Consider the following 12,599-nt stretch of genomic DNA (forward strand, 5'->3'; position numbering starts at 1 on the left):
ATTTGTCATTGGGTTTTATTTATTGGGATATTGGTCTTGAGTATTTGGCACAGATTTTGAAACAATGTAAGCATACATTTTATGAAGATGTAAGCCTAATGGCAGTAGAGCAGCAGCCGTTACCCCACTACCTTTAGGACCTGGTGGAGACACGATCAGTCCGTTGGCCCCTGCAGTGTGAGCGGAGCATCTGGCGGAGTGCTGGCCGGCTGGGGAGGTGGAGGACGGGGAGAGAAGAAGAAGGAGTATCCGGGAGCAAGAGAAAACAAAAAGGGTCAGGCCTGGGACTTGGCAAAACGGGTAATGAACACCGTGACATAGCCCGTTATCACCAAACCCTCTGTAGGGGTAGCCTAACCTTTATCGGAACAGACACAGTCATGAGAGCCCTGAGAACGGAAGGCAGATTGGCTGCACTCGATTGTGCTGGTGAAGGGAAACAGACAGCCGTTTTGTGCTTTTGCAGATGTGGAGACTGACGATTAGACATTGTGATATGCACTTGAATTTGATGACGGCGTATTTGTAGACACAGAACGGCGATTGTTGCTACCTGAATACCGGCCTGTCTGAACATAACGGGGGTTTTATCCTTCAAATGGTTGTGGCCTATAAACGGGATAGGCTACAGTCCACCGGTTTACAGATTATGATTTCCCCTGCAAATACGTGTAAAACTTTGTAATTTAGCCTTCTTGAGTGACAAATGCAGGTTACCGCCAACCATGTGTGCATTGATAAAGTATTTAATTCAATCATAATTGTTAGAATGTATCAGATTTGTGTTTTGTGCTGACAATGGAACAGTAGGCCGTAACACTGAACCCACACTAATTTTGTATATTTAAAAAGTAACCCGTTTTGTAGACGCAATGTCATTTTCCGCAAAATGTTTGTTCACGAAAAAATCGAAACGTGCGAACACGTTAACAACACTGATACATTTACCGATATGTTAAAATGTCCATTAACTATCATTCCAATCTGTTCTAAATGTTGCATTCACGCTACATTTGTACCAATGTGTCAGAAAGTCTGCCTGTGTGTGCGCGTGGGTGAAAGTGTATCTTGAGCACTTTAACACCGGCAGTTATCGGTAGTGTAGGACTAGCTAGTTAAAATGGGGGCAATGACCAAAACTCCAAGGACGTTTAGCCTATAATAAGACTAGGCCTATATCACAAGCCTTCTGGAAAAATGACTGACAAGTGTTACTTTTACAATCAACATTAGTACTGTAAATATAGACTCTAAAGTGCACATTTTAGGCTTTTGATCTCAATTAGGTATAGAGGTAATAGGCTATAGTGGGCTAGTCTAGGCCTTGCCTGCAGTCTGTGCAAAGCACTAAGTCTAGTTTGAAAAGACGGGCTATAATGAAAATCTAATATGCATATAGACTGTAATATGCATATTGCATATACTGCATATCATTTGTTTTCGACAAGACCATACACACGTGTTACATTGTGTGTAAGAGAAACTGGCGAAACTAGAGCGAACTGACACCTCTCAGCATCCTTAAAATGTAGTTCTAACTTGTAACGTCATAACTGTAGTAGACTGAATGTAAAGACATGGATAATTTGTCCCTAATAGGCCCTACTGTTGCCTAATCAGATCACTGCAATTAGTAGGGAGACTGTTATTTATTGAATCCATTGTGTAGGCTAGAATAATGTTCAACTTAATACTAAAACTAAGGAATAATAATAAAGTTACAACATTATAATAATAAATACTTGTGTTTTTGTCCTTATTTTATGTATTGCCCGTTTTTCAGCATGAATGATTCAATTTGTTGTTCTTCATATTGCAGGGGAGGATCATCGGTCACCATTTTTTTGTTCCATTTTTTTTATTTATCCAATTTTGAAGCTTCTTCTGATTTCCGTTAAGAATATCATCCATACGATTGGCACTCTTGGCGATGCCGTCCAACACTGTCGCCACCACCAACACCGCCGCATTCAAAAACTCCGACTACACCTGTGATGCACCTGGGAACAGAATGGTAAGAAACAAACAGCTGTGTAATGCCAAACGACTGTCATTAAAGCACTATCACATGCTATTACGTGATAACAGTGTGTATTACAAATGTATTATAACATGTCATCAGAGATCAGAGGTCTTATCATGGATTTTTTTTTGTTGCATCATTAACCCGAGCCACTGTGTAATTGATTTTATTATTTTATTGGGGGAAATAAACTGAACACAACACAAGGAATAACACGTTAAAGCAATTCTCTTGCTTCCAACATGGTCCCAGATGGAATACACGTAATTTCCATATTATTTCCACTTCATTTCCATACGAGAATAGACATACCACAAAATACACCCATCAGATTTTGCCATTGTCGGTAACGTTTCATATAGTTCAATGAATCTATACGCTGTACATTTGTACTATACACATCATAAAATGTCATGCTGGATCACTGTAAGTTAGCCAGCCATGATCTCTCGTCAACAGAATACGTAACATAAATGGCATCTGACCAAATTACTCAAGATTTCTTGTTCTGGGTTAACCGTGATTAACCACCCGTTACCCACATTAACAACAGTAACAACTGAGGATGTGAAAGGGCTTTATAAATACATTTGATCGATTGCCCCCCCCCCCCCATTTTTGTGGTTTATATAACTGGACTCAATCCATCAGTGTAGGTCATGCTTTATTGATAAATATACCCGTAATATCACCAATCACCTCTTTAGCTCAGACCGACCCCATAGATATTGGTGACCAGTGTCTATCGGTCATCTGTCTAATGTATGTTGCTATGTCCTCTACCTAGGGTTAACCAGCTTTTAGGAAAATCAACGAAGAGACACTCCTAAATGCTGGACGCTTATTAGTCAACATAACCAATTAGCAATATCACCAATATCAGTTGGAGCTCAGAGAATTTAGCTGTAGAGATAGCCTATTAGTTCCCAGTAAACACTGTCTATATGTCATCTAATATATGTGGTTAACCAAGTTCTATAAAATCATTAAGGAGACACTATAGGACCCCTAGTGATGAAAATATGAAAAAAAAGAAAATCATTTATAAGTGGAGTCTGTAACATGATCACATAGGCCTACTGTACACAGTAGTTAAAGCATCCTAGACCCCCCCATGGTAGCTTTCTGTATTATGTGCTGATTGTGCCTGTTAGAAAGATGCCACTGGTTTGTTACTGTGACGTGGGGCGTTGGCTGTTGTACGATGAGCCGGCCAGCCAACTGCTGTGTTATACTGGGGCATTTCCTCTCTCCTCTCTCCTCTACTACACTCTCCTCCCATCACACTGCCTGCCCAATGTATTATTGTTGCTAAGCAACAGCCATTGCCTTAAATAAACCAACTTCCGACTGAAAATAGTGCCAGAGATATCGAATAGTGCCAGAGTATGTTATAGGGTTCACACAAGGCAATAACAAATAGTCATTGTATTTTATGCCATGTAGTGCTTTATGAATTGCCATTTTTACATATTTTATTAATGTGTTATAATGGTGTGTTGTGTTTCATTGAACATTTTCAGGATTTTGTCAACACAACACGTCCATGGAATCAGACAGCGAGGCATCATTTAGGGCTGCATACAGACATTCCCTATTCTAGAATTACGCCCTTGCGATTACCTTCTTTCCACGCTTGGCGATTTTTGACAAGGGGGTTGGTGACAGCTAATCCCTTATAGAACGGCAATAGGAGTGCATGCAGTGCCAATACGCCTTTGGTGGAGGCAGGCTTAACCAGGCACTAGGGCCGTGTCCCAAATGGCACCCCTATTCCCTCTTTAGTGCACTACTTTTGACCAGGGCCCATAGGGAACTGTGTAGGGAATAGGATGCATTTGGGACGCCACCCTAGATAGGAGGAGGAGGGAAATCACTGCTGGAGAAATAAACAATGAAATTGCTAAATCACAATTTTACGAATCTAATGTCAAATTAGAGGATTATGTGAATGATTTGAAATATTGCATATGAATCCAGGTCTCGCCCAAGTCATATTAAAACAAAACAAGGTTTTCAGGTCAGTCGATTTCCATGTACGAGATACTAGATTTACTACAAATAATGTGACTAGATGATGTGGCTGCCTTTTTGTTGTTGACTGTGCTCCAGCCCCTTTAAAAAGCCAAGGCTGTTTTTCATCACCTGCTCCCAGTAGCTCCCACCTCGTGATGCCGATAGCTGGTTGCTAAGCAGGATTTGGTCTACTTCAATGAATTGTTCAAGCTTGTCTCCCTTCTTACCACAAACAACACACTCACTAAGACACTCAGTCAGCAAATATTATTGAGTTAATATTGAGGCCCTGGGTCTGTATTTACAAAAAGAGTCTCAGTCAGAGTAGGAGTGCTGCTCTAGGATCAGGTCCCCCGGTCCATATCAACTGATCAGCACTCTGAGATGCTTTGTACAAGCCCAGAGCAACCCCAGGGGTGCTGGGTCAGTGTGGATATATGGCTTTTTCTTAGGGGGAAGACACAGTTTTATTCATCAAAGGGAATGTGCAGGAGGGGGTCCACACTAGGGCTGTGGCGGTCATAACAATTTGTCAGACGGTGATTGTCAAGCAAATAACTGTCGGTCTCACGGTAATTGACCGTTAATTAACATAAACACATTTAGCATCTCCTGGCTTCCACACATAGAATTACAAGCCATTTAAAAAAGTCTAATAAATCCATGTAATATAGCCTAACACCTTCACAATAAATCCATGATTTATTTTAGACAGGTCTAAAGAAACATGATATGGAGAAAATGTTGTCTATTTCAGAAGAAAATAATAGCATACTCTGATACTCTGAGTTGTCCTTATGTTAGGTCCTGATCTGGCTATGCCAAATGGCTGTGGGCTACACTAGTTCATTTAGCAGACAAGATTTGCTTAGAATTCCGTGGAATTATTTTATATTATTTTATAGTATGAAGAATACAACTGAACAAAGCTGAATAAAATATAAATATTTTCTCCAGACGATTTGAGGGAGTGCGCAAATGCGGCTATTCTGTGTTGAGCGGTTAACAAAGAAATAGGTATTCCTATATGCTTAATGTGGAGTTATTAATGTAACTTTAATTGATCTACAAAGCTTGGGCTATATGTTTTGATTTTTAATACTTTGTAAGACTGCATGATGAGAGATAAATGATGATTTGAAAAAAGTATCTTGAAAAGCATGAGCTCTGCTTTGTTTTTTGCGCAGGCTGTACACACTACATCAGTCACTCATTCACAATTTGACAAGCACTTGATAATGCCTAGAATTTTACGGCGGCATCCCCTTTGTGGCCGTAAAGGAACCCTAAATAAATCCATGCCTTTAGGGCCTGGAGTGCTGCGTTGTGCCCTTCTCCCTGAGTGTGCTGCACAATTCGAAGTGTCTCTCCATCACGTGATCGGGTCTTTCTCACAGGCTACAAGTGAAGACAGACACATCGGGGATGCAACTGCGTGCGTCCTTATCCAATTCCAAGGTGCATATTGAAGATATTGGAAGAACTGTCCACATTTACTTTTCATCAGCCAACAAGATGAGTAGGCCTAACAAACAGCAAAAGCACTAGCCTATGTCAATCTACTATCCCCCATAGTACAAAAGTCAACCTATTCTATTCTGTGCGGGAAATAAATATTCCACATAGTCTGGGACAGTTGTGGGATGCGATAGATCCCAAATTAGTACAACCACCAGCATCAAAAAAACGGTTTTATGCAATGTGGCTGAGGCAACAGATCAGAACGTTTACCTCAAAATGTTGATCAACTATTAGGCTATTTCTTCACATTATAAGCGCAGCAATGCACACATGGTAGTAGGCTATAAGCGGGAATGTTCCATTAGCGGAAAACACCATTATCAAAAGTGATCGCAAATGCAATTATGCATGTAATTCTTTTATTAAAAAGGTGCATTTCTATGGTGAAAATTATCTTCCCCAAACATGGAACTCACGTGCTACTTATACTGTATATGCCAGTTAGGCTCTACACCCCTTGTAAAGTGGATTAATGTGCTTAATTTTAGGCTAATATTGGGCTAATATTGTAACCCATCAGACTATTCTTGATTGAATACTGTCTTTACATATACTAAATAATATACAGTTGAAGTCGGAAATGTACATACACTTAGGTTGCTGTCATTAAAACTTGTTTTTCAACCACTCTACAAATTTCTTGTTAATTAACAAACTATAGTTTTGGAAAATCGGTTAGGACATCTACTTTGTGCATGACACAAGTAATTTTTCCAACAATTGTTTACAGACAGGTTATTTCACTTATAACTCACTGTATCAAAATTCCAGTGGGTCAGAAGTTTACATACGCTAAGTTGACTGTGCCTTTAAACAGCTTGGAAAATTCCAGAAAATGATGTCATGGCTTTAGAAGCTTCTGATAGGCTAATTGACACCATTTGAGTCAATTGGAGGTGTACCTGTGGATGTATTTCAAGGCCTACCTTCAAACTCAGTGCCTCAGTGCTTGACATCATGGGAAAATCAAAAGAAGTCAGCCAAGACCTCAGAAAAACAATTGTAGACCTCCACAAGGCTGGTTCATCCTTGGGAGCAATTTCCAAACACCTGAAGGTACCACGTTCATCTGTACAAACAATAGTACGCAAGTATAAACACCATGGGACCACGCAGCCATCATACTGCTCAGGAAGGAGACGCGTTCTGTCTCCTAGAGATGAACATACTTTGGTGCGAAAAGTGCAAATCAATCCCAGAACAACAGCAAAGGACATTGTGAAGATGCTGGAAGAAACAGGTACAAAAGTATCTATATCCACAGTAAAACGAGTCCTATATCGACATAACCTGAAAGGCCGCTCAGCAAGGAAGAAGCCACTGCTCCAAAACCGTCATAAAAAAGCCAGACTACAGACTACGTATTGACCATCGTTATGTTTCGGAGGAAAAAGGGGAGGCTTGCAAGCTGAAGAACACCATCCCAACCGTGAAGCACTGGGGTGGCAGCATCATGTTGTGGGGGTGCTTTCCTGCAGGAGGGACTGGTGCACTTCACAAAACAGATGGCATCATGAGGCAAGAAAATGATGTGGATATATGGAAGCAACATCTCAAGACATCAGTCAGGAAGTTAAAGCTTGGTCGCAAATGGGTCTTCCAAATGGACAATGACCCCAAGCATACTTCCATATTTGTGGCAAAATGGCTTAAGGAGAACAAAGTCAAGGTTTTGGAGTGGCCATCACAAAGCCCTGACCTCAATCCTATAGAAAATTTGTGTGCAGAACAGAAAAAGCCTGTGCGAGCAAGGAGGCCTACAAACCTGACTAAGTTACAAGAGCTCTGTCAGGAGGAATGGGCCAAAATTCACCCAACTTATTGTGGGAAGCTTGTGGAAGGCAACCCGAAACGTTTGACCCATCTTCAACAATTTAAAGGCAATGCTACCAAATACTAATTGAGAGTATGTAAACTTCTGACCCACTGGGAATGTGATGAAAGAAATAAAAGCTGAAATAAATCATTCTCTCTACTATTATTCTGACATTTCACATGCTTAAAATAAAGTGGTGATCCTAACTGAACTAAGACAGGGAATTTTTACTAGGATTAAATGTCAGGAATTGTGAAAAACTGAGTTTAAATGTATTTGGCTAAGGTGTATGTAAACTTCCGACTTCAACTGTATGTGTGACATTTGTTTTGATTTAGAATGGACCATTATCATGCACCTGTCTCGAAACAGGGACAGTAGGAAAAAATACATATCAGCTATGCACTTAAATAGCGATTGGAGGACGCTTTTCCCCGTGGTTAATTTTGATGACAGCCAGGTAGGCTATACTCCTGTTGTAAATACAGTATAAGCAATGTGCTTAATATTAGGAAACTTGAGAAATAACTATAGTAGGCCTAGCCTATAGAAAGCTGATGGGATCCTCCTCTTTCTATTAGCGGCCATCACTCTGTTTTCTCCCGCAATTGCATAGCCTATAGAAATGTTGAGCAACATGAGATCATTGATTCGATTTTCGAAAATATTTGCATTGATGTCAGAGTGATTAGAGGGACAATAGAGTGCTGAGTACCAGGCAGTTAGCAAGTTTGGTAAGTTACTAACGACCATCAGCAGCATCAGAGCTTGGAGAAGCCTAATTACCGTGACTAAATGGTCACGTGGAATTTGACTGCCTTCATGACTCGTGACCACCAGTGTGGCGGTAATACGGTCACCGCAACAGCCCTAGTTCACACACACACACACACACACACACACACACACACACACACACACACACACACACACACACACACACACACACACACACACACACACACACACACACACACACACACACACACACACGTACTCCCACAGTGTCTTTGTAACAGTGTCATTAGGGAATGTATCTCAGTGAGGTCAGCCTCTGTGGTAGTAGCTATATCTATAGCTCTCACTTCACCCAGACTCAAAGGGACATGTCATTCAAATCCCATCTGTCCCATTGTCTCTCTTCATCCCAAAGAGGCACAGGATAGAGACCTATTGAGAGAGAGAGTCCCTAAACTGTTCAAGAGTTGTAACGTATACTGCATACTGGACAGGGTTGAGGTCAATTCCATTTCAATTCCAGTCAATTCAGACAGTAAACTACATTCCAATTCCACATTTTTGTCATTACAAAACAATTAAGTGAATTGGAATTGGAATTGGAACTTCAGTGTACTTCCTGAATTGACTGGAATTGAAATGGAATTGACCCCAACCCTGTCCAGTATACAGTTGCACTACAATTAGAATCACATTACACGTTCATACTGCCTCTCAATCCTACGGGTGATGTTTACTATGCATTTCGTTTTAACTGGGAACTTGTGATTCTAATCTGTTAATGTGCGTTTGTTAAGAGTTGGAATATATACTGTTTGCATAAGAGCTAATCAGTAAATTCAGGGTACAATTTTAGGGTCAAAGTAGACACATTCAATAAGCTAGTTGATAGTAGTTAGATAGCTAGTTGAATGATGTCACATTTTTTGTATGGTTGGTTTGTGATTCTACCTGACGCTGCTGTGATTTTATCGGATTCTACTGTGATTCCATCTGATTTGACTGATTCTATGTGATTCTACTGTAATTATATCTGATTACCTGACTCTTCTGTGATTCTATCTGATTCTACTGTAATTCTATTTGATTCTGCAATTCTTCCTGATTCTACTGTAATTGTATTTGACTCTCCTTTGATTCTTCCTGATTTTGTGTCGGTTTTCTCTGATTCTACGATGATTCTACCTGATTCGACTGCGATTCAACCTGATTCTTCATATGGGGATGAAAATATTGTGTTGTGTTGTTGTTTGACAGAGTGAGAGCACGATACTGGACAAGGACCTGGCACCAGAGGAGAAGCCAGCTAAAAGCAACAGCAGCTGTAAAGTGGTCAGGCCTGCTGGGAGGAAACGCAAGCAGATACCTGTGAGTAGATCATTTGAAATAATATCTTTATTGGGCTTTTCCATTCTTTTCATAACCATTAATGGAGAAACAAGAAACAATGTCGTGCGGACCTGAGGACTACACACGTTGTAGGTTTATTGTAAAACGAGCTAAATTTACAATTTGGTTATTAAAATGATCCCAGATATGTTTGTAAACAACAGTTCAAGTTTCAAGTTCATTTGCCGTATGCCATAGGTCCTATAACATATAATATGTGTTTACACTCATTGCGAAGGGATCTCTTGCGAAACTCCATCACGCAAAGTGACACTGTGCCTCGGTGTTTTCACAGCTGTGAGATGCTTGGATAGCAGTCGTCTGGGGAAAACACTGCGCCAGAGAATAGGGTTGGGCATTTGAAATGATTTCACAATTCGAATAATATCATTACATTATTTCAGATATCTGGATAGTCGAAAAACATGTTTTTCTGTGACTTTGTTTCAACTTGGACACTTGTTTGCTGCGCACCCTGTGCAACTTGGCAGCAGGGCGGGGGATGGGCAGGGGTCGGTGTGGAGGACTACACTCCACTCCATGGTGAAGGAAGTTTCTGATGAGACCAGGCTTTGTGGAATCTAGCTCTGACTACATCGATTTGTCCAAGGTTAATACTTTAAAATAAATATATATATATATATATGAAACGCCCACCTAGTACCTATGTTTGTCCTCTGTCGTTGCGTGCCTATCTTTGTTTGCTGAAATCCATACTTTTTTTCAATAAACATTAATCAAACACCATCGTCGACTGTTTCCTTATTGAGATTCAATGGGCACATGCACATTTGCGCTGAGTTGCCATCTTAGAGCAACAGCAATGAGCAAACATTGTCGGAGGTAGATTCTACAAAGCCTGGTCTCGGTTCCACGGCGCTGGTGAAGTTCATCATAAACGGACCCTGGTTCGATCACAACCAGCCGTGATTGGGAGTCCCATAGGGCGGCGCACAATTGGCCCAGCGTCGTCTGGGTTAGGGTTTGGCCGGGGAAGGCCGTCATTGTAAATAAGTTAAATAAAGGTTAAAAATAAAATAAAAATTAAGTATATGTGGCCAAGATTGATTTCAGCATAATTTTGTTATTCTTGGTGTTATGATAGTTAACACCATGATTGGGCTGGGTTTCCGGATATTTCATGTCTGTCTTGTCTATGACCTCTGTGAACTTTGGCAGGGGGCCAGTTGTAGATCACTGGGTTGTGTTTCGTAACACCCCTGTGCTGACAGAAAGTGTAATGTTACATTTCTCACACACACTGTCTCTCACTCTCTCTGTCTCTCACTCTTTCTCTCTTCCTTACACTACGTGTTGTTGTAAAATGCTATCCCTTTTTCAAATGTCAGTGAGAAATCAGTGGATTTTGATTTCAGAACACTTTTCTGAAAATAGCGTGGCAAATAGCAGTGGACATGTTTTTTGTTCTACTCTGCATCGCAGTATAATTAAGATTGGTTGCTCGAAGGAGACTAAGGAAGCAGTTATTAGTCATTAATAAGCAGTCATTAGTCATTAATAAGCAGTCATTAGTCATTAATAAGCAGTCATTAGTCATTAATAAGCAGTCATTAGTCATTAATAAGCAGTCGTCAATAGCCATTAATAAGCAGTCATTAGTCATTAATAAGCAGTCATTAGTCATTAATAAGCAGTCGTCAATAGCCATTAATAAGCAGTCATTAGCATTAATAAGCAGTCATTAGTCATTAATAAGCAGTCATTAGTCATTAATAAGCAGTCATTAGTCATTAATAAGCAGTCGTCAATAGCCATTAATAAGCAGTCATTAGTCATTAATAAGCAGTCATTAGTCATTAATAAGCAGTCATTAGTCATTAATAAGCAGTCATTAGTCATTAATAAGCAGTCATTAGTCTGATATAATACAAACATTTTTCACAACATCTTCCATTTGATGTTTTACAATCTAAAGTCTCAGATCTCATGTATTATTGTCTTTTTTATTGGTTTATTCAGTTACCCATTAGCTTTTTCCCAAGCAGCAGCTATTCTTCCTGGGGTTCACACAAAAACATAAAACACGACAAGTAACAAAACACTGATCGACAAGAACAGTCACACAAATGTAAAATACAACGACATACAAATATAACTCTAAAATAATGTGTGTGGAGTTTGTGGGGCCAGTCACTTCGCGGCTGAGCCATTGTTGCTCCTAGATGTTTCCACTTCACAATAACAGCACTTACAGTTGACCGGGGCAGCTCTAGCAGGGCAGAAATTTTACTAACTGACTTGTAGGAAAGGTGGCATCCTATGACGGGTGCCACATTGAAAGTTACTGAGCTCTTCTGTAAGGCCATTCTACTGCCAATGTTTGTCTATGGGGATTGCATGGCTGTGTTCTCAATTTTATACACCTGTCAGCAACGGGTGTGGCTGAAATAGCCGAATCCACTAATTTGAAGGGGTGTCCACATACGTTTGTATATACACTACCGTTCAAAAGTTTGGGGTCACATAGAAATTTCCTTGTTTTTGAAAGAAAAGCACATTGTTTGTCCATTAAAATAACATAAAATTGATCAGAAATACAGTGTAGACATTATTATTATTATTATTAATGTTGTAAATGACTTTTGTTGCTGGAAACAGCTGATTTTTTATGGAATATCTACATAGGCGTACAGAGGCACATTATCAGCAACCATCACTCCTATGTTCCAATGGCACGTTGTGTTAGCTAATCCAAGTTTATCATTTTAAAAGGCTAATTGATCATTAGAAAACCCTTTGCAAGTATGTTAGCACAGCTGAAAACTGTTGTCCTGATTAAAGAAGCAATAAAACTGGCCTTCTTTAGACTAGTTGAATATCTAGAGCATCAGCATTTGTGGGTTCGATTACAGGATCAAAATGGCCAGAAACAAAGAACGTTCTTCTGAAACTCGTCAGTCTATTCTTGTTCTGAGAAATGAAGGCTATTCCATGCGAGAAATTGCCAAGAAACTGAAGATCTCGTAAAACGCTGTGTACTACTCCCTTCACAGAACAGCACAAACTGGCTCTAACCAGAATAGAAAGAGGAGTGGGAGGCCCCGGTGCACAACTGGCCTTATTGCTATTAGCCCA

At 40.1% G+C, this 12,599-nt stretch overlaps 1 protein-coding gene across 1 annotated transcript in view; it reads left to right on the forward strand.

Moving 5' to 3' along the window:
* The first annotated feature begins 212 nt into the window (after window positions 1–212).
* Window positions 213–12,599, forward strand: part of LOC120060494 (DNA (cytosine-5)-methyltransferase 3A-like) — a 77,192-nt gene continuing 64,805 nt past the window's right edge. The window contains exons 1-3 of the mRNA XM_039009850.1: window positions 213–300; window positions 1,820–2,014; window positions 9,372–9,482. Coding sequence (XP_038865778.1) covers window positions 1,931–2,014; window positions 9,372–9,482 — 195 coding nt within the window. The 5' untranslated portion in view covers window positions 213–300; window positions 1,820–1,930. The remainder of the gene's footprint in view (window positions 301–1,819; window positions 2,015–9,371; window positions 9,483–12,599) is intronic.

The sequence above is a fragment of the Salvelinus namaycush genome, chromosome 15, assembly GCF_016432855.1.
Source record: "Salvelinus namaycush isolate Seneca chromosome 15, SaNama_1.0, whole genome shotgun sequence".
Classification (NCBI taxonomy): domain Eukaryota; kingdom Metazoa; phylum Chordata; class Actinopteri; order Salmoniformes; family Salmonidae; genus Salvelinus; species Salvelinus namaycush.